We start from the raw sequence: 21,858 nt of genomic DNA on the forward strand, positions 1-21,858 counted from the left end.
TTGTATTTTTAGTAGAGATGGGGTTTCACCATGTTAGCCAGGATGTTCTCAATCTCCTGACCTCGTGATCCGCCCACCTTGGCCTCCCAAAGTGCTAGGATTACAGGCGTGAGCCACCGCGCCCGGCCGTAGACATCTTAAGGTCCTCCGCAAGCTGGGGCCAACCCACCTGTCCCAATTCACTTAGGGCTCTCAGGGCGTGCTAAGCACATGAGGCACACATGCACCAACACAGCATAGGAGGAGTGGGGCAAAAATAGCGGGACTGATGTGAAAAGCAGTGAGTCCCACTGTGCTTCCTGCAAAGCCTTAAGAGGCCGACAGACGGCTTCAGGGAGGCTGCCTTGTAGCTGGGCCTTCCTAGAACTCCCCTTTGGAAAGGAGAAGGAGGGGACAAGAGAGAACATTTACCCCAAGCACCACCTGGTCCCTTAACCTTCACAATGACCCCGTAGGGGAAATGGGAGAACTGGGCTGGGAATCCAGCTCCACAGACATCAGTGACTGAGGCTGGGGACACAGAACTCTTCTTATGGAAGACAGCAGTGGCCGAAGTCACCTTGTTCACCAGACTGGCCTCTGAATAAATTGGAACACTTACCCAAAATGAAACCCTCGCTCCCCAAAATGGGAGAGGACCTGCCGCCCATGAAGAGAGATGAGCTAGCAGCCGCTCTGATGACCAAGTCTGAGGAGGGTTTGCGAACTCCCAGCCATGGCAGCAAGGTGGGGTTGGCCAACAGCCCAGGGAAGGGGTGCTGAACTTGGGGCCATGCTCTAGGTGCACCCAAAACCCCTAATCAAATCAGCCCAGCACAGGACACCCTCCAGAAGTGGCCAGGAAAAGTGACTGCGTTGTGCAATGAGGAAGGAGAATGTGTTGTGTCAATATGAACACTCGCTCTGTGAGAGCAGCACGGATACCGAGGGCGTGTGAAAAGGGACCCAGTCTGCAGTGACACGGGTGAGAAAAGGCAAGGGAGTATGCTGGGCACAGCGGCACGTGCCTGCAATCCCAGCTACGTGGGAGGCTGAGGTAGGAAAACTGCTTGAGCCCAGGAGATTGAGAGCTGCCTGGGCAACACAGGGAGATCCCATCACAAAGAAAAGAAAAGGCAAGGAGTGTTTTACTGGTCTGTGTGAGAGAACAAAAGTGGGGGGTATATAAGGGAACATAGAGGGAAATTCCAGTTTTATGGGGAGCCCTATTTAAGAAAAAGAACACAAAATGATGAACACAGGATTGTAACGGTGCATGCCTTCCAGGGCCTCGGAAGGGGCTCGTGCAAGTGGGAGGCCACGATGCCCACGCTTCATTAATGTTGTGATAATTATGCCTCTGAGGATCTATTTAAGAGCAATAAGAGAAAAAGGTTACTCAAAATATTTTGTGTGTAAAAAAAAGAGAAATAAGACAAAAACAAATGTGGGGCTGGATGCGGTGGCTCACACCTATAATCCCAGCACTTTGGGAGGCCAAGGAGGGCAGATCACGAGGTCAGGAGTTCGAGACCAACCTGACCAACAGGGTGAAACCCCGTCTCTACTAAAAATACAAAAATTAGCTGGGTGTGGTGGCTGGCGCCTGTAATGCCAGCTACTTAGGGGCTGAGGCAGGAGAATTGCTTGAACCTGGGAGATGAAGGTTGCAGTAAGCTGAGATCGCGCCACTGCATTCCAGCCTGGACAACAGAGACTCCATCTCAAAAAAAAAAAAAAAAAAAAAAAAAAGTGTGGCGTGTGGGTGCTCAGAGGCATACAATACAAAGAATGTGAGTTTTGAGTTTTGTGGTCAACCAGGCTTGGGCTAGAATGCTATTCCTCAATAGCTCCATGACCTTAAACAAGTTGCTTAACCTCTGTGAGCCTCAACTTTCTCATCTACAAAATGGAAATAAGGCTACCTACTTTACTGGGCTGTTGTGAAGATTAAAAAGATGATGGATTGGCCAGGCACAGTGGCTCATGTCTGTAATCCCAGCACTTTGGGAGGCTGAGGCAGGAGGATCACTTGAGCCCAGGAGTTTGAGACCAGCCTGGGCAACATAGCAAGACCCCGTCTCTACAAAAAAATTTTAAAAATTGCCTAGTGTGGTGGCTCACGCCTGTAATCCCAGCATTTTGGGAGGCTGAGGTGGGCAGATCACCTGAGGCCAGGAGTTCAAGGCAGCCTGGCCAACATGGCAAAACCCCATCTCTACTAAAAATACAAAAATTAGCCAGGCATGGTGGCACACACCTGAAATCCCAGCTACTCGAGAGGCTGAGGCAGGAGAATCGCTTGAACCCAGGAGGCAGAAGTTACAGTAGGCCGAGATCATGTCACTGCACTCCAGCCTGGGCAACAGGGCAAGACTCTGTCTCAAAAAAAAAAAAAAAAAAAATTAGCTGGGTATGGTGGTGTCTACCTATGGTCCCAGCTACATGGGAGGTGGAGGCAGGAGGATTGCTTGAGTCCAGGAGGTCAGGAGCACCATTCACTCCAGCCGGGGCAACAAGGAGAGACTCTGTCTCAAAGAAGACACAGATGTGAAGGTCCCAGCATGGAGACTGAGACTGTAACAGAGGGACTATTGATTTATCAGAAAACTCGTGCAGTCATGCAAGAGAATTAACAGGGAGTGCAAATGTGAAGGGTGAGGGCAGAATTACCTACTGGACAAGATGGAAGGGTAACCTGGGCCAGGGAGCATGTGTGCATGTGGAGTTCACGCCCAGCCACACCAGCCCCTTCCTGGCTCCTCCCATCTGCCCGCACCCCAGCGCACACAGGAGCCTTGGCAGCAAAGTCTCAGCAACAAGAAAAGGGAGCGCTGGGTGGGAGTGGCTCTCAGAGAACCCACCCTTGCCCACCCAGCCGTCCAGCCCCTGCCGCATGCAGGCTTACTGAATGAACTGCAGCCCTTTCTCGATGTCCGCCTTCCGTTTCTGCCTCTCCATCAGTCTCTGGGGGAGAGAGCACAGTCCATCAGTCAGTCAGCAAGAGACAGGTTGCCGTCAGCCACCACCACTTCGTGGGCCCTGTGATTGGGTGCTCTCACTCCCACTCTCATTCCCTTCCCCATGTCAAGAGGGATGTCCCTGAGGGCGATGACCACCCTCAGGCCGGTGTCCTCCACACCCATGGCCCCCTGGACTCCTAGATTGTGTGGTACCCTCAAGGGACAAGGGGCATAGAGGGCACCTGCCCTTTCCCACACAGGCTTGAGCTACAATACCGTATGGACACCCTCAAGTTCAAGAGAAAATTATTATTTTTTTTTTTGGAGACAGAGTCTCCCGTTACCCAGGCTGAAGTGCAATGGCACCATCTCGGCTCACTGCAACCTCCGTTTCCTGGGTTCAAGTGATCCTCTTGCCTCAGCCTCCTGAGTAGCTGGGATTACAGGAGCCCACCACCATGCCCAACTAATTTTTGTATTTTTAGTAGAGACAAGGTTTCACCATGTTGGCCAGGCTGGTCTCGAACTCCTGACCTCAGGTAATTCATCTGCCTCGGCCTCCCAAAGTGCGGGGATGACAGGCATGAGTCACCATGCCCGGCCTCCCTTTTTTTCCTTTTTTTTTTTTTTTTGAGATGGAGTCTCGCTCTATTGCCCAGACTGGAGTGCAGTGGCGCAATCTCAGCTCACTGCAACCTCCACCTCCTGAGTTCAAGCAATTCTCCTGCCTCAGGCTCTGGAGTAGCTGGGAATCCAGGCATGCACTACCACACGCCCAGCTAATTTTCATATTTTTAGTAGAGACAGGGTTTCATTATGTTGGCCAGGCTGGTTTCAAACTCCTGACCTCAGGTGATCTGCCTGCTTTGGCCTCCCAGAGTGCTAGGATTACAGGCGTTAGCCACTGTGCTCAGCCAACAAAGGCTTTCTTTTAGAGCGTATGTTCTAGTGGAGAGGCACACGACAGTAAATGTAACACATAACACAGGAAGGATACACGCAATTAAGAAAAAATAATAAGATAGAGTGACAGGGTGCTATAATTCTGAGTCGTCTGAAAGGCCACTTTGACCTTTTTTTTTTTTTTTTTAGCCAGAGACTCACTCTGTTGCCCAGGCTGGAGTGCAGTGGTGTGATCTCAGCCCACTCCAACCTCCACCTCCCAGGTTCAAGTGATTCTTGTGCTTCAGCCTCCCAAGTAGCTGGGACTACAAGCACTTGCCACCATGCCCGGCTACTTTTTGTTTTGTTTTGTTTTGTTTTGTTTTTTGAGAGGGAGTTCCGCTCTGTCGCCCAGGCTGGAGTGCAGTGGCACGATCTCAGCTCACTGCAACCCCCACCTCCCAGGTTCAAGCGATTCTTCTGCCTCAGCCTCCCGAGTAGCTGGGACTACAGGTACGTGCCACCATACCCAGCTAATTTTTTGTATTTTTAGTAGAGACGGGGTTTCACTGTGTCAGCCAGGATGGTCTCGATCTCCTGACCTTGTGATCTGCCCACCTTGGCCTCCCAAAGTGCTGGGATTATAGGCGTGAGCCACGACGCCCAGCCTACTTTTCGTATTTTTAGTACAGACAGGGTTTCACCATGTTGGCCAGGCTAGTCTCAAACGCCTGACCTCAAGTGATCCACCCGTCTCTGCCTCCCAAAGTGCTGGAATTATAGGCATCAGCCACTGCGCCTGGCTCACTTTGACATTTGAATGGAGATCTACGTGTATGATGTGAGGGAGCCAGCCCCGCGGATACCTGGTGGGAAAGGGCTCCGGGCAGAGGGAACAGTGAGTGCAAAGGTCCTGAGGGAGATGCCTTGTTGGTGTATCTGAGAATGTGCAAGAAGGCTGGTGAGGATGGAGCAGAGTGGGCAGTGGGGAGGGTGGTGAATAGGAAGGTCAGAGAGATTAGCAGGGAAGACCACATGTAGAGGTATTTTCATTTTCTTTTCTGAGACAGTTTCACTCTGTTGCCCAGAATGGCATGATCACTGCAGCCTCAAACTCCTAGGCTCAAGGGATCCTCCCACTTCAGCCTCCCAAGTAGCTGAGATCACAGGCGTGCGTCACCATGCCTCACTAACCTTTAAAATTTTTTGTAGAGACAAGGTCTCACTATGTCGCCCAGGCTGGTCTTTTTTTTTTTTTTTTTTTTTTAGAGACGGTGTCTCACTCTGTCGCCCAGGCTGGAGTGCAGTGGCACAATCTTGGCTCACTGCATGCTCCGCCTCCCAGGTTCACGCCATTCTCCTGCCTCAGCCTCCCGAAGATGTATTATTTTTAAGAGTAAGTGAAAAACTAGAAGCAACCTTAATGTCTACCAGTAAAGGATTAACTTAATTAATTAAATTATATTAAATTAATTATATTATATTATATTAATTAATTAAATTATATTAAATTAATTAATTAAATTGATTAATTAAATTCCATACCATGGAATACAATGCAGCTATTGAATCCATATGTATTGTCATGGAGATGCCTCCGTGCATGGTTGAGGAACAAAAAAAGAACCAGATTTCTCTGTTAGGGGCTCTTCTTATTCTGCCCAGGTCGCAAGACCAACAACCCCGAGCTTCCATTTAAGGGAGTGCTTCTGCTCTCTTCACTACCCGCTCCCCAGATGAGCTCTTGCATTTCATGATAACATGAGTCATGTTAATGACTCACCTATCTCTTCCTCTTGCCAGGCCCACCCCCCTTCCTAGTATTTCAGACTCATATCTCTTATCTTCTGGGTAGTGGTACCTGGAAGTCCAACACCCAGGCTGCCTATGACTTCCATTCCTTTCTTAATCCTGGACCCTCTACCTGGAATGCCCTCTGCCACACACACCTTCCCAACTCCTACTCATCCTTTAAGACCCAGCTTAGATGCCTCTGTGTCCAAAGTCCTCTTTGGTGCCATCTCAGCTGGATTGGGTGTTTCTCCAACTGAACACATTCCAAACGGAACTCAGTGTTTTCTCCTGTAATCTTACTCCTCTTCCATTATTCCCTGACTCTATTCATAGCTCTGAGCATCATCCTGTTCTCAGCCACCTTTACCTCATAAATATTTCCCCACCCTGCAACCCCTCATATCCTCTCCACAAGCATGGCTATCTCTCGGACAGCCATGGAAACATCTCTTGCCAAGTTTCCAATGCGCCCCCTCCAATATGCTCCCATTCAGTGGTCAGGGATATCTGTGTAACGCATATGCCAATGTCACTCCCCCACTCAAAACCGATGTGCACACATGCACGTATACACACGAATGAATGCAGGCTAAAAACAAAAAAAAAAGGTGAGGCTGGGCACAGTGGCTCACGTTTGTAATCCCAGCACTTTGGGAGGCCGAGGTGGGTGGATCACTTGAGGTCAGGAGTTCGAGACCAGCCTGGCCAACATGGTGAAATCCCATCTCTACTAAAAATACAAAAAATTGCCAGGAGCAGTGGCTCACACCTGTAATCCCAGCACTTTGGGAGACTGAGGTGGGTGGATCCCGAGGTCAGGAGTTCAAGGCGAACCTGGCAAATATGGTGAAACCCCATCTCTACTAATAATACAAAAAATAGCCAGGAGTGATGGCGTGCGCCTGTAGTCCCAGCTACTCGGGAGGCTGAGGCAGGAGAATTGCTTGAACCCAGGAGGCAGAGGTTGCAGCGAGCTGAGATTGAGCCACTGCACTCCAGCCTGGGTGACAAAGTGAGACTCCATCTCAAAAAAAAAGGTGAAAACCAGGCCAGGTGCAGTGGCTCACACCTGTAATCCCAGCACTTTGAGCACTTTGAAAGGCGAGGCAGGAGGATTTCTTGAGCCCAGGAGTTTGAGACCAGCCTGGGCAACATAGTGAGACCCTGTCTCTACAAATAAATAAAAAAATAAGCTGGGCATGGTGGCACACACCTGTTGTTCTGGCTACGTGGGAGGCTAAGGTGAGAAGATCACTTGAGTCCAAGAGGTTGAGGCTGCAGTGAGCCGTAACTGTCACTGCACGCCAGCCTGGGTGACAGAGCAAGACACTGTCTCACAAAAAGAAAAGGGTGGGCCAGGTGCGATGGCTCACGCCTGTAATCCCAGCCCTTTGGGAGGCCGAGACCAGTGGATCACTTGAGGTCAGGAGTTCAAGACCAGCCTGGCCAACATGGTGAAACCCCATCTCTACAAAAAATACAAAAATTAGCCGGGCGTGGTGGCAGGCGCCTGTAATCTCAGCTACTTGGGAGGCTGAGGCAGGAGAATCGCTTGAACTCAGGAGGTGGAGGTTGAGGTGAACCGGGATCGCGCCACTGCATTCCAGCCTCGGTAACAGAGCAAGACTCCATCTCAAAAAAAAAAAAAAAAAAAAAAAAAAAGGGTGAAAACCAAAACCAAATAAGCACTGTAGCCTAGTAATGTACTAATTCTAATTTTCTGGAGCACATAGGATATCACTATTCAGGGACGCTAGGTAAAGGGAATTCTTTGTACTATTTTTGCAACTTCTTGTGAATAAAAAGTTAAAAGACAAACAGAACTTTCCATGACAACACTACTCGGAGAACAAAGTCCGAGATCCTCATCCTGGTTCATGCAATACCGCAAGGCATGCCTGGCCTCTTTCTGCCCCACGGCCCGCCTGGAATGTCACACTCCCACGACAACGGACCATCCAGCTTCCTGCCCAAGCTGACGGCTCTGAGTGGGGCTCCATGCCCACTGCTTCCCACCCTAGCTTAATGCCCACCACTTCTTTAAAGCTCAGCCAAGGTGGCTCCTCTACCAGGAAGGCTTCTTTCCCCAACCACTACTGCACACAGTACCCCAAGCTTAATGCAACCACTGTGCTCATCCTCGATAACTGAAATTATGTGCTTATGTCCCCATCTCTCCCTAAACTATGAACTTCTTGAAGGCAGACACTGTACCTGATTCACCTCTAAGCAGCCCAAAGAAACTGTTTGGGGGCCAGGCGCAGTGGCTCATGCCTGTAATCCCAGCACTTTGGGAGACCGAGGCGGGCGGATCACGGGGTCAGGAGTTCGAGAATAGGCTGGCCATCATGGTGAAACCCCGTCTCTACTAAAAGTACAAAAATTTATCTGGGCATGGTGGTGGGCACCTGTAATCCCAGCTAATCAGGAAGCTGAGGCAAATGAATCGCTTGAACCAGGGAGGCAGACGTTGCAGTGAGCTGAAATCACATCACTGCATTCCAGCCTGGGTGACAGAGTGAAACTCCATCTCAAAAAAAAAAAACTGTCCAGGAAACCTATTTTGATTAGGTAGCACTTATGAATCCTAGAAAAACAGTGAGGATGCTATCAGTCATCATTTCTTTTTTGTTTTTTTTTTTAAAGAGACAGGGTCTCACTCTGTCACCCAGGGTGGGGTGAAATGGTGCCATCATAGCTCACTGCAGCTTCAACCTCCTGGCTCAAGTGATTCTCCTGCCTCAGCCTCTGGCATAACTGGAGCACAAGCCACTGCATCTCGTTAATTTTTAAATTTATAGTAGAGATGGGGGTCTCAATTTGTTGCTAGGCTGGCCTTGAACTCCTGGGCTCAAGCGATCCTCCCAACTTGGCCTCCCAAAGCACTAGGATGACAGGCGTGAGCCACTGCACCCAGCCTCAGTCATCATTTCTTAAGCACTTTCTCCTACCAGAAACTGCTCTAAAAGCTTTAAATATAATAATCCTCACAAATCCCATAAGAAAGTACCATTATTGCCGGGCGCGGTGGCTCACGCTTGTAATCCCAGCACTTTGGGAGGCCGAGGCGGGCGGATCATGAGGTCAGGAGATCGAGACCACGGTGAAACCCCGTCTCTACTAAAAATACAAAAAAAAAAATTAGCCGGGCGTGGTGGCGGGCGCCTGTAGTCCCAGCTACTCGGAGAGGCTGAGGCAGGAGAATGGCGTGAACCCGGGAGGCGGAGCTTGCAGTGAGCCGAGATTGCGCCACTGCACTCCAGCCTGGGCGACAGAGCAAGACTCCCGTCTCAAAAAAAAAAAAAAAAAAAAGAAAGTACCATTATTTCCCCATCTTATGATGAGGAAACTAAGGCACAAGGAGATGAAACAACCTGCCAGGGTTACACAGTTGGTAAGAGATGGAGCTGGGATTGGACCTGGCAGTTGGCCTCTGGAGCCCACACTCTGTCACCTCCCTACCCTAACGGCGCTCCTCTCCACTCTGCACCAGGCTGCCTCCAGCCTTGACCCACCCCTTTGCACTCACTTCCCCAGGTTTAATGAAAGAGACGCAGTCAGTCCAGACTGCAGACACGCCACACGGCACATGAACACTATGTGAGGTTATGCCATCTCTAAAGACACCCGGCGCATCTCCTGACTCACCGGGCTCTTGATGGCTTCCCCAGAGAGACCAGGAAAGGTCTAATTTTGCCATCCTTAGCCCTATTAGTCAGCATTCCAGGCCTGCATATATCCCTTCCCCACGGTCCTCACATGACATGTCTGCCCACCCTGAGGACCCTCTGCTCCAAGGTGGTCAGGGAGGAGTCATACCTCACTTCTGGGCATTACTTGCAACATATCAAGTACCTTCTATGGCAGGGATTCTAAATGGAGAGAACTCAAGGAAAACATTTACAACCTGGCTTTCACTAACCCCTACCTGATGTTTGGCACGCCTTCCAATTATGAATGTAGGCAACACACTGCAGGAATATCCTGTAGCCACCTGTGACCCTGTCACTGCCAGAATCTTTTCCTATCAGGTTGCATTTACTGCAGACATAACAAAATGTTCACACTCATCACTTTTAAAATTAAGGTAGTTCAGGGCCAGGCGCAGTGGCTCACGCCTGTAATCCCTGCGCTTTGGGAGGCATAGGCGGTTGGATCACGAGGTCAGGAGATCGAGACCATCCTGACCAACATGGTGAAACCCCGTCTCTACTAAAAATACAAAAATTAGCTGGCTGTGGTGGTGCATGCCTGTAATCCCAGCTACTCAGGAGGCTGAGGCAGGAGAATTGTTTGAACCAGGGAGTCGGAGGTTGCAGTGAGCTGAGATTGCGCCACTGCACTCCAGCCTGGTGACAGAGTGAGACTCCGTCTCAGAAAAAAAAAAGAAAGAAAAGAAATTAGGGTAGTTCCATTAGACTGCTAGATCTGGTTTTTTAATTGATACTATAATCCAAGACAACTACCTTCCTTTGTAATCCTATGTATTTCCTTTATATTTTTTTTTTTTTTTTTTTGAAACAGAGTCTCACTCTGTCGCCCAGGCTGGAGTGCAATGGCATGATCCTGGCTCACTGCAACCTCTGCCTCCCCAGTTCAAGCAATTCTCCTGCCTCAGCCTCCCGAGTAGCTGGGATTGCAGGCGCCCGACACCATGCCCGGTTAATTTTTTATTTTTAGTAGAGATAGGGTTTCGCCATGTTGGCCAGGCTGATCTTGAACTCCTGACCTCAAGTGATCCACCCACCTTGGCCTCCCAAAGTGCTGGGATTATAGGTGTGAGCCACTGCGTCCGGCCTATACTTTTTGTTTTTGAGACAGGGTCCTGCTCTGCCACCTAGGCTGGAGTGCAGTGGCCGGATCTAAGCTCACTGCAGCCTCCGCCTCCTAGGCTCCAGTGATCCTCTCACCTTCGGCCTCCTGAGTAGCTGGAACCACAGGCACGCTACACCATGCCTGGTTAATTTTTTGTACGTTTTGTAGAGACAGAATTTTGCCATGTTGCCTAGGCTGGCACTTCATACATTTAAAAACATGACAGATCTGAAAAGATTTAGAAACCCTATTCTTTTTTTTTTTTTTTTTTTTTTTTTTTTGAGACGGAGTCTTGCTGTCTCCCAGGTTGGAGTGCAGTGGCGCGATCTCGGCTCACTGCAAGCTCCCCCTCCCGGGTTCATGCCATTCTCCTGCCTCAGCCTCCCAAGTAGCTGGGACTACAGGCGCCCGCTACCATGCCTGGCTAATTTTTTTGTATTTTTAGTAGAGATGGGGTTAGAAACCCTATTTTAAGGAATCATATTATTTATCCACACAATCATATCAAAGGTAGGTTTTTGTTACCCGGCTTTTCACAGAAAAGTGAAGTGTGGAGGGGATCTGTGACTTGCCCAAGGCCACACTGTTGCTGAGGAAGAAAGCTGGAGCTACTGGCAGGGCTCCCGGCTCCAGTAATGAATGTGAAATGGCAACCTGCAGCTTGTGTTCTTGTCAACTGGCTCGCCTTGAACAGAAACCAAAGTTCAGGAAACTTCCCCAGACCTCCCAACTCCCTGGTCCCTGCCCAATAAACTAAACTAAGAGTCAGCAGCAAAGCACCCTCCCCTGCCCTCCGGCAGCATTCTGCTTACAAAGGGCTTCTCCTTGATAATCTTGTCTTACCCTCCCAACAACCTGGGGCCAAACTGCGCAGGAATGGTTCAAACCCACATCCCTGTCTCCAGGGGGCCTGGGCTCCAGCTTCTTCTTCTTCTTCTTCATGTTTTGTTTTTTTGTTTTTTTTTTTTTTTTTTTTTGAGACAGTCTTCCTCTGACACCCAGGCTAGAGTGCAGTGGCTCGATCTCGGCTCAGTGCAACCTCCACCTCCAAGGTTCAAGCGATTCTCCTGTCTCAGCCTCCAAATAGCTGGGACTACAGGCATACGCCACCATGCTCAGCTAATTTTTTTTTTTGTATTTTTAGTAAAGACGGGGTTTCACCATGTTGGCCAGGCTGGTCTTGAACTCCTGACCTCAAGTGATCCGCGCACCTCGGCCTTCCAAAGTGCTGAGATTACAGGTGTGAGCGACAGCCTCTGGCCCTGCTCTAGCTTCTACATCAAGACCCACCAGATGTAGTGCTTAAAGTGAGGCTCTTGAAAAATACTCCCTGGCCGGGCGCGGTGGCTCACGCCTGTAATCCCAGCACTTTGGGAGGCCAAGGCGGGTGGATCACGAGGTCAGGAGATCGAGACCATCCTGGCTAACACGGTGAAACCCCGTCTCTACTAAAAATACAAAAAATTAGCCAGGCGTGGTGGCGGGCATCTGTAGTCCTAGCTACTCAGGAGGCTGAGGCAGGAGAATGGCGTGAACCCAGGAGGCGGAGGCTGCAGTGAGCCGAGACAGCGCCACTGCACTCCAGCCTGGGTGACAGAGCGAGACTCCGTTTAAAAAAAAAAAAAAAAAAAAAAGAACCCTTTTTAAAACAGTAACAGAAGGTCATTGTAAAAGCTTTGGAAATTATAGGCAAGTATTAAAAAATAAGCCAGAATCACCCAGAGCTTAGAGTGACTGTCTAACACTGCGGCATACCCTGTTCCTCTTGAGCAGTTAATTAGTCACTGCTCCTGCTCCCAGGGAGCTTGGAAATCCTTGTGGTGCATCCTTGGGCATCAAGAGAGTTTCCAGCGCTGCTCTGCTTGCTTTCGTGCCTGGTGCTGACAGGGAGGCAGGCTGGGCCATGCAATCCATCAGCCCTGGGTTCAAATCCCAGCACTGTCCCACACTGGCTTTCAGGGCACCTCCCTGAGCCTCAGTTTTGTCATCTGGGAGACAGGGATGATGATACACACCTGACAAGACAATTTTGCAGCTCCACCTGGTGTGCCTCCCCCAGAAGGGGTCAGAAATTCATGTTTCTGCTAAACTGGATGCTGTAGAGAGCACTCACGACAGACATAATTATCCTGTAAGTTTTCAATCAGTCAATGTTGATTTCTTTTTTTTCTTTTTTTCCTTTTTTTTTTTTTGAGACAGAGTCTCGCTCTGTCGCCCAGGCTGGAGTGCAGTGGTGCGATCTCGGCTCACTGCAAGCTCCACCTCCCGGGTTCACGCCATTCTCCTGCCTCAGCCTCCCGAGTAGCAAGCTGGGACTACAGGCGCCCGCCACCACGCCTGGCTAATTTTTTGTATTTTTAGTAGAGACGGGGTTTCACCGTGTTAGCCAGGATGGTCTCGATCTCCTGACCTTGTGATCCACCCACCTCGGCTTCCCAAAGTGCTGGGATTATAGGCGTGAGCCACCGCGCCCGGCCATCAGTGTTGATTTCTTTGCAGTTTCCCTGCCCAGTTGTGGGCTGTTTGGCAAGGGCTATTCTGTGGCCAACCTGCTACTGTTATTCATTTATTCAACAAATAACCATGAAGCACTTTTAGTGCAAGGGGCCCTACCAGGTGCTAGGGGAACACAGTTAATAAAGTCCTTTCCCTGGTGGAACTTGTCATCCATGGGCAGGAAGACAAACCAGCGTGAAATGCACACGACAAGTTAAAATAGAGATCAGAGTCACAAGGAAGCTGAAGCAGGAGGCGTGGCATGGAGTGATGGGAAAGTACACTAGGGCCGGATGCAGTGGTTCACACCTGTAATCCCAGCACTTTGGGAGGCTGAGGTGGACAGATCACTTGAGGCCAGGAGTTCAAGACCAACCTGGCCAACATGGTGAAACCCCATCTCTAAAAAAAAATACAAAGGCCGGGCGCGGTGGCTCACGCTTGTAATCCCAGCACTTTGGGAGGCCGAGGTGGGCGGATCACGAGGTCAGGAGATCGAGACCACGGTGAAACCCCGTCTCTACTAAAAATACAAAAAATTAGCCGGGCGTGGTGGCGGGCGCCTGTAGTCCCAGCTACTTGGAGAGGCTGAGGCAGGAGAATGGCGTGAACCCGGGAGGAGGAGGTTGCAGTGAGCCGAGATTGCGCCACTGCACTCCAGCCTGGGCGACAGAGCGAGACTCCGTCTCAAAAAAAAAAAAAAAGAAAGAAAGCAGACTGGGAGTTTAGGGAAGGCCCTTAGGAGGAAGCTGACATTTAAGAGAGATAGCTAGCCGGCCATGGAAGATAGGAGGTGGGGTAAGAGGGCACCTACCTAGCAGGGGACAGGGCACAGGCAATGGCCCTGAGGTGGGAACAAGCTGATAATGTTCCAGGAAAACTCAGAAGGCCACTGTGGCTGCGGTGCCCGAGCGAGGGCAAGCCACGTGGGAGGCAAAGTGCAAGGGGCAGGCGAGGTTGGTCTCAGAACCACTCACAGGCCATGCTGGGAGCCAGGGCTGTGTTTTGCATGTGTCAGGAAACTGCAGGAGAGTTTTCAGCAGAAGAGTGACAGGAGCTTATTTATTTCGCAAGAAGATCCTTTTGGCTACTGCAGGGAGGATGTATCACAAGAGAGGATACTGGGAGATTCGTTAGGAGGCTATTGCAGTGGTCCAGGCCTGGATCAAGGCAGACAGTGAAGAAGATTCAGGAATATTCTGAAGGCTATTAAATGATCACAACTGCAACCCCTGATGCAGATTCGACAGGATCAGTACGGCCGTTTCACAGAAAAGGAGACGGCCTTCTTCTTTTCACAGAAAAGAAGCCAAGAATGACAAAATAATCATGCCTCCATCATACAGCCAGCATGAACAGGAGTTGGGAATGAAACTCAGGACTTTGGGCTCCCTGCCCTGCGTTCCTCCGCCTGTGGAGGGAGAGGGATGACACAGGGATGCTCCAGGGAACAAGAGCATAGCTGAACCAGGGCGACCTCTGAAAACCCCAGGAGGGCCAGAGCCCCCACCTTCCCTGCAGCCCTCACAGGAAGTGCTCAAGGAATGATCATCAGCTGACCCCAGCACTTCAGTAACACAAACCAATCAGAAGACACGGTTCTCAGTCTCAGGGAATCCAATACCCTGTTCCCCTCCCAAGTCACATTGTGGGCTGGGTAGGAAGAGCAGTGGGTAGGTGATGCCTCAGTCTTTTTCTTCTGAAAAACAGGGACACCTCTTACCTTACATCGAAAGACTGTCATGACAATTAATGAGAGACTGTGGACACAGCAGGACACAAATGTTGGTGGTAGTTAGGATTTCCAGACTGATAAGAAAAGAGCTTCGAGGAAACTGGAAGTAACCTGAAGGCTGTCTCCTGCATGGCAGCTAAGACCTCGGATGCCAGGTGGCTTCATCTGACCCCCTTCTCTACCTCAGCTGTGTGATCTCAGAAGTGTTACTTAGTCTTTCTGAGCCTCAGGCTCCTCATCTACAAGATGGGGCTGCCAATGATTACTCCAGTCTCGAAGAGCTGTTAAGTGGATTCAATAAGAGAAGGCATAGGAAATGTCAAGCATGATGCTGGTATACAGTAGTGTTAACTATATGGGGGCTGCTGTTATATGGGTGTTATATGCTGCTATATGGGTGATCGTATCCCCACGATCACCACCATGCTCATGTCTCAGCCTCTGATGCTGAGGAGCTGTGATGCTGCAGAACTGAAGTTACCAGATGTTTCTGAAGGGAACAAGGGTTCTGAATGCAGGAATGTCCCTACCTCTGGGCCTCCATAGCCCGGTGGGGAGACTGCACCAACACAACCAACACAGCACCAACACAACCAACACGCCTGCAAAGAAACAGTCTCCCTGGGGGGAATGAATTTGGTGGGAAGGAGTCTGTAGCTGGTGCTGACAGAGGAAGGAAAATGAGCTTGTTTTCCAGGGGCCATGAAATGTGATGAAAGGAGCTGACTTCAGGCCCAGCGCGGGCTCATGCCTATAATCCCAGCAGTCAGGAGGCCGAGACGGGTGGATCACGAGGTCAGGAGTTCAAGACCAGTCTGACCAACATGGTGAAACACTGTCTCTACTAAAAAAAAAAAAAAAAATTAGCCGGGTGTGGTGGTGCACGCCTGCAATCCCAGCTACTCAGGAGGCTGAGGCAGGAGAATTGCTTGAACCCGGGAGGCAGAGGTTGCAGTGGGCCGAGATTGCACCACTGCACTCCAGCCTGGGTGACAGAATGAGACTCCGTCTCAAAAAAAAAAAAAAAAAAAAGAAAGCAGCTGACTTCTGTGGAGGCTCCTGGGAGCTGACGCACAGCCCATCATCAGCCCAGGCTGAGCCTCCAGCTTGGGGCTGCAGCACCTCCACCCCCTGCTGTCTGAATAACCTCAGGTCCCCCCTGAGGCTCCTTCCCAGGCCCACACCAGGCCAGCTCCAGAGCCAGACATCCTGGTTTGGCTCTGCAGCTCTGCCCCTTCTGCACTTCACTGAAACTCTCTCTATGCCACAGTTTCTTCACCTGTAAAATGGGGATAATTACAGTGCCTCCCTCTAGGGCTGTCGAAAGAATTAAATAAAGGCTGGGTGCAGTGGCTCACGCCTGTAATCTCAGCACTTTGGGAGGCCAAGGTGGGTGGATCACTTGAGATCAGGAGTTCAAGACAGCCTGGCCAACATGGCAAAACCCCGTCTCTACTAAAAATACAAAAATTAGTCAGGCGTGGTGGCGGACACCTGTAATCCCAGCTACTCGGGAGGCTGAGGCAGGAGGATCACTTGAACCCGGGAGGCGGAGGTTGCAGTGAGCCAAGATCACGCCATCACACTCCAGCCTGGGCAACAAGAGCAAAACTCCGTCTCAAAAAAAAAAAAAAAAAAAGAATTAAATAAGCTAATTTAGGAAAAAACACTTGCAACAGGGCCTAGAGAATTGCTGGTTCAGTGATTACTAAATTAATAAAAATTTTTAAACACTTCTAGCTCTTTTCATCTAAGTTTCTTACCCTGATCCCCAAGCATGGGTTATCATTAAATATCAAATCTCAGGGCTCCTTTTCAGAAGGGGAAACTGAGGCCCAGAGAATCGAAAGGATCATGATGGCAGAGCCTGACTTGAACCCAAAGTCATATATCTGCCCACTAGACTGTGGCTGTACCAGGTGACCTGTTCTTTCTACATCCCTGCCTTTGTCCATCTCAATGCCTCTGCTTAGAACACCCTTTCTCTGGCTTTTCAACCTATCTTTCAGATGTCCAAACGGCACTTTTAGGAAGATCTTCCACTCTTGGGCAAAATAAACCTTCCTCCTCTACACTGGGGCATAATTCAATTTGACAACACAATGGCTGAGTGTGTCATCCTGGCACGGCCTCTGGGGCTGGAGGCACAGAGGGTGAATCAGACCCAGTTCCTGTCTTTGGGAAGCTCAGATTAATGGTCCATATCTATCTCATTCCAAGCTCCAAGCTCCTCCAGGGTGCTGGGCCGGCACCCAGCAGGCACTAAGGAACCAAACTTGCTCAGATCCCCACGCTCAGGGACCGGTCCTCCTTCTACTGTCATTCTGCTTTCTGCAGTTAGAAACCTACTGAGAGTGCCTTCACTGGGCCAGCCCCTCGGGGCCCTGGGACACAGAGCCAGTTTAGGAGAACTCCTTGGTCCTGGGGAGCCTGTTGACAATGCTACCCCAGTTTCATTTGCTAATTCAGACCATCCAGTCTCTGTTTTTGTTTTTCTGAGATGGAATTTCACTCTGTCGCCCAGGCTGGAGTGCAGTGGCATGATCTTGGCTCATTGCAACCTCCACCCCCCCAGGTTCAAGAGATTCTCCTGCCTCAGCCTCCTGAGTAGCTAGGATTACAGGCACCCACCAGCATGCCCAGCTAATCTTTTTTTTTTTTTTTTTTTTTGAGACAGAGTCTCGCTCTGTAGCCCAGGCTGGATTGCAGTGGCGCGCTCGGCTCACTGCAAGCTCCGCCTCCCAGGTTCAAGCGATTCTCTTGCCTCAGCCTCCCAAGTAGCTGGGATTACAGGTATGCACCACCACATCCAGCTAATTTTTGTACTTTTAGTAGAGGCAGGGTTTTACCATGTTGGCCAGGATGGTCTCAATCTCTTGACTTCGTGATCCGCCCGCCTCAGCCTCCCAAAGTGCTGGGATTACAGGTGTGGGCCACCGCAGCCGGCCAATTTTTGTGTTTTTAGTGGAGACTGGGTTTCACCATGTTGCCAGCTCTGGTCTCGAACTCATGACCTTAAGTGATCAGCTCGCCTTAGCTTCCCAAAGTGCTGGGATTACAGGACAGTCCCTGTTCTTGCTTACATATCTGAGAGGAAGGTGGTGCAGAGGGCAGGAGCACACTCAAGAGTCAAGAAGGCCTGGATTCAAATCCTGCAGATTGACCTTGGGCTGGGCACACAAATCCCATGTTTCTTAATTTCTTCATCTGTGAAATGGAGATTACAATGCCCACCCCTCATGGAGCTGCTATAACAATTAGAGAGAATGTAAGTCAACTTCCAAGCACAGAAGCAATTGTGGCTAACCCAGAAATTCCCTTCTTCTCCACCCTGGCAAGCCTCCCCATTCTTTCAAGTTCAAATTCTACTTCTTAGAAGAAGCCTTCTCTAACTTTTCCAGGTAGCCTTGAGCTCTCTTCTCTCCACTCCCACTGCACTGACCCCAGAATTCTTGTGTTCTCATTGGTTCACTAGAGTCAACTTTCTCTTTCCAGCCAGATAATAAATGACAAAGTCAACTGCAAACCTGCCCCACAGCATCTCACAAGAGGCACTTGAAAAGTAACTTGCAGACAGGCATGAGGTGGCTCACGCCTGTAATCCCAGCACTTTGGGAGGCCGAGGTGGGTAGATACGTTGAGCCCAGGAGTTCACTTGAATCCAGATATGTTGAGCCCAGGAATCACTTGAACCCGGGAGGCAGAGGTTGCAGTGAGCTAAGATCGTGCCACTGCACTCCAGCCTGGGTAACAGAGTGAGACTCTGTCAAAAAAAAAAAAAAAAAAAAAAAAAAAAAAGAAAGAAAGAAACTTGCAGCAGCCAGGTTTGGTGGCTCATGCCTGTAACCCTATCCCTTTGGGAGGACAAGGCAGGAGGATTGCCTGAGCCCGGCAGACTGAGCTACAATTGTGCTACTGTACTCCAACCTGGGTGACAGAGTGAGACCTTGTCTCAAAATAAAAAATAAAAAGAAGGCTGGGCGTGGTGGCTCACGCCTGTAATCCCAGCACTTTGGGAGGCCTAAGTGGCTGGATCACGAGGTCAGGAGATCAAGACCATCCTGGCTAACACAGTGAAACCCCATCTCTACTAAAAATACAAAAAATTAGCTGGGCATGGTAGTGGGAGACTGTAGTCCCAGCTACTCAGGAGGCTGAGGCAGGAGAATGGCATGAACCCGGGAGGCGGAGCTTGCAGTGAGCCAAGATCGCGCAACTGCACTCCAGCCTGGGCGACAGAGCGAGACTCCGTCTCAAGAAAGTAAAATAAAATAAAATAAAATAATGAAAAGTAACTTGCTAAGGTGCCCCAGGACTCTGAGAAAGGGTGACGATTTGGAGCCAGAAAACTGGGTGGGAATCCTACCTCTGCTGTCTGACTTTCCAGCAAGACACACAATTCAGCCTAAGGTTTCTTATCTAGAAAATGTCTACCTGACACAGTTGCTATGGAGGACAGACGAGCCAACACATGTGAAAGCCCTTTTGTTATAAACTAAAAAGTGATATTTGAGGGATTATTATTTTCAGATTGAGGGATTATTTTCAGATTCTCTATCCATGTCTCAACCGACACCTCAGCTTTCCTACTGAGACTCAATAGATCAGCACATCCCACCAAGCTTCTTAGCCTCACAATAATCTACCAAAACCCACATTCTTGTCTAACCTATACAAAAGCTAGCAGCTAAGAACACACAGCATCTATGGAACAGAAACTTTATCCCAGCTCAGGGACAACAAACTCTCTCTCCCATCCTCAGATCTCATCCCTCCTGGACAGGTTCTTTCTTCCCACCTTAAGTCTCCCCACTTCTCAAACATGCTCCACCCAACTGTTGACCAGGTGTCATTTCCACCTTGCATTCCAACTTCTGTGGGAGGTGGACACGGGGAAAGAAGACCACCACGGAGGGGATGGCTGTATGTGTGTGGGGGAAGTATTGGTAGTAGAACTAAAGATTCTGCCAGCATTTTGTGTCCAACACAGTTGCTACATGTACTATAATTATCTCATTTGTGTGAAAATTCAAGGATCTGCATTCTGCTATTTTCATCAGGCTGAACTGCAGATGCTGAGGAATATGGCAAGAAGTTGGGGTTCAAAGTCTGATGCCAAGGCTAGCAACCCAAGAAATAAAACCGCTGATCACCAGCTCCCCACTCAGGCCCAGCCCCCTTTTCGAGCCCCCAGACTCCCCATGCAGGGCCCTAGCCCCCTAGTCTTCCCCATCAATGCCCTGTTGGCAATATAGCCATCAGGTTCTATCAGAGTGAGCGTTTTTATATGATTATTTCCCCCCCTGGGAAAACGGCTTTGTCTGTAAAAGTCCCCCCAACCAGGCGCCTTATAAACACCCAAAACAGACAGAGTTAAGGAGAAAGGAGGGGAAAGGGGGAGGGAGCAAGCGCGGAGGGGGGCCCCGAGGCTCGCTGCGGGCAGGATGGGGGTACGAGGCCGGGGTCGGCGGCTCCCAGGCCCCCAGCCCCGTCAGGGCGCCCCCCTCCCCAGGCGCCAGAGCCGGGGTCCGCAGCCCCCTAGCACTCCCTGGACGGCCGGGGGCCTCCCACAGGCCTCGGAGTCCAGAGACTGATCCTGCGACCGGAAACGCCCCCCTGCCCAGCAGGCCCAGACCGCGCCCCCCTTTCCTGCCGCCCCCTTCCCGCGGGCCCGGCTGCAGGCCCCGGATCCCCGGGCTCGCGTGGCCGCCGCAGCCGAAAGGGGCGGCCCGTCGGGCGGCCCCGCTCCCCGGCCCTCGCCGTGGCCCCTCCAACTCCGGGTGCTGCGGAGCCAAGGAGAACACAAAAGGAAGGGGGGCCCTGCCAGCGACGCCCCTGCCAGCCCCGGAGACCCCCTGCGCGGGGTCGGCAAAGCATCCGGACACCCCAGAAGCTCCGGACGCCCAAGAGAGAGGCCCCTCGAAAATTTCAAGACACCTCCTGGGGGCTGCAGGGGCGGCCGAGTCTCCCCAGCGCCAGGTGCCCCCGGCCGCACGGTAACTTTAAAACTTTGGGGCAGGGCACGGGGACCGGGATCCCCAAAAAGGAGGAAATGGGGGTTTAGAGACTATTTTTTGCAAAATCCCACTTTCCAGGTGACTCGGCGCGCGGCCCCGGCCTGGAAAGGGCTCTCCGCGCCTCTTCCCCAGCCCGGCCCGGCCCGGGCGTCCCCGAACCCTCGCGCGCGGGCGGCTCCGGACGCAGTGGCCCCAGCCTCGGCCCCGCGGGGCTCGGGCCGCGCCAAGCACTCACCTCCGCCGGGCTGCGCTCCCCGCGGGCCTGCGCCGAGCCCGATAAATGGTATGCTATGACTAGAGGTATGATTACGTTATTATTATTAGTAATAATAAAAGTAAATGCTATTTAATTACGGGCGGCCGCATCCTGCTCCCGGCGCCGCCGCCCCGGCAGCTCCGTCCATGTGGCTCTGGAGCGCTTTACTTTCATTTCCAGCCCCTCGGCAGGCCGCTCGCGGCAGCACCCGCTTGAGGCACCGTCTCCCTGCAGCTCTTCCTCCTCGGGTCCTAGAGAGCTCGGCTCCCGTCGCCTCGCCGCGCCCGGGGTGGGCGGCGCGGGCTGCGCACCTGGGGAGAAGTGGGTGGGCGAGTCGGGGAAGCCCCATTCCCCGTCGAAAGCTCATGCCTGGAATTCACCTTTATTTTCTTTAAAAGTGTCCTGCCTTTTAGGGGGGTTTCTTTTGGCAGTTCTGCATTTCTGGGTTGATGTTGCTCAAACCCAGCGCCTCTGCCCTTCCCCATCTGTGTCAAAAGCCCTCCGGCCCCCCCCTCCGGCTTCCAGGTGCTTTCATGGAAGGCTGCCCAAAACCCTGGTTGCGTTGTGCCCTTCTCATAGATGGGAACCGGAGACACATAGAAGAATCAGGACCTCACTTGACTGGAGTTTTATGTATAGGATGTTAAAAAAAATATTGAATGACACTTGTTAAAGACTACAAGGCCGACTTTATTGGCATGATGAAGGGTGTAGGGACCACTGCAGTGGGATTTGCGGTCTGGGAGAGTATTTGGGCTCAATTCAGAATTCAGCATGGGCAACTGGGAATTTATAAGGAAGGAGAAAGGATCCACTGATTGAGGGCCAGTGCATAGGAAACTGCATCAGAGATAAGAGGATTCTGGCTTAAACCCATCTAACAAGATTCTTGCTGAAGGCAGGCCAAGGTGATCAGACATC

The 21,858-nt window shown here is 50.9% G+C and overlaps 1 protein-coding gene across 4 annotated transcripts in view; it reads right to left on the reverse strand.

Moving 5' to 3' along the window:
- ZC3H7B (zinc finger CCCH-type containing 7B) overlaps positions 1–21,343 on the reverse strand; it is a 55,416-nt gene extending 34,073 nt beyond the window's left edge. Inside the window, exons 1-2 of one of the 4 annotated variants that reach the window (XM_063622903.1) lie at positions 20,917–21,343; positions 2,888–2,946 (exon numbers count right to left, since the gene is read on the reverse strand). In XM_063622903.1, coding sequence (XP_063478973.1) covers positions 2,888–2,940 — 53 coding nt within the window. In that variant the 5' untranslated portion in view covers positions 2,941–2,946; positions 20,917–21,343. Of the gene's footprint in view, positions 1–2,887; positions 2,947–12,188; positions 12,569–20,916 lie in introns of those variants that run through there. The other 3 variants (XM_055253041.2, XM_063622902.1, XM_063622904.1) reach the window with 3 other exon arrangements.
- Between the last annotated feature and the right edge of the window lie 515 nt (positions 21,344–21,858).

This window comes from Symphalangus syndactylus, chromosome 18, assembly GCF_028878055.3.
Source record: "Symphalangus syndactylus isolate Jambi chromosome 18, NHGRI_mSymSyn1-v2.1_pri, whole genome shotgun sequence".
NCBI lineage: Eukaryota > Metazoa > Chordata > Mammalia > Primates > Hylobatidae > Symphalangus > Symphalangus syndactylus.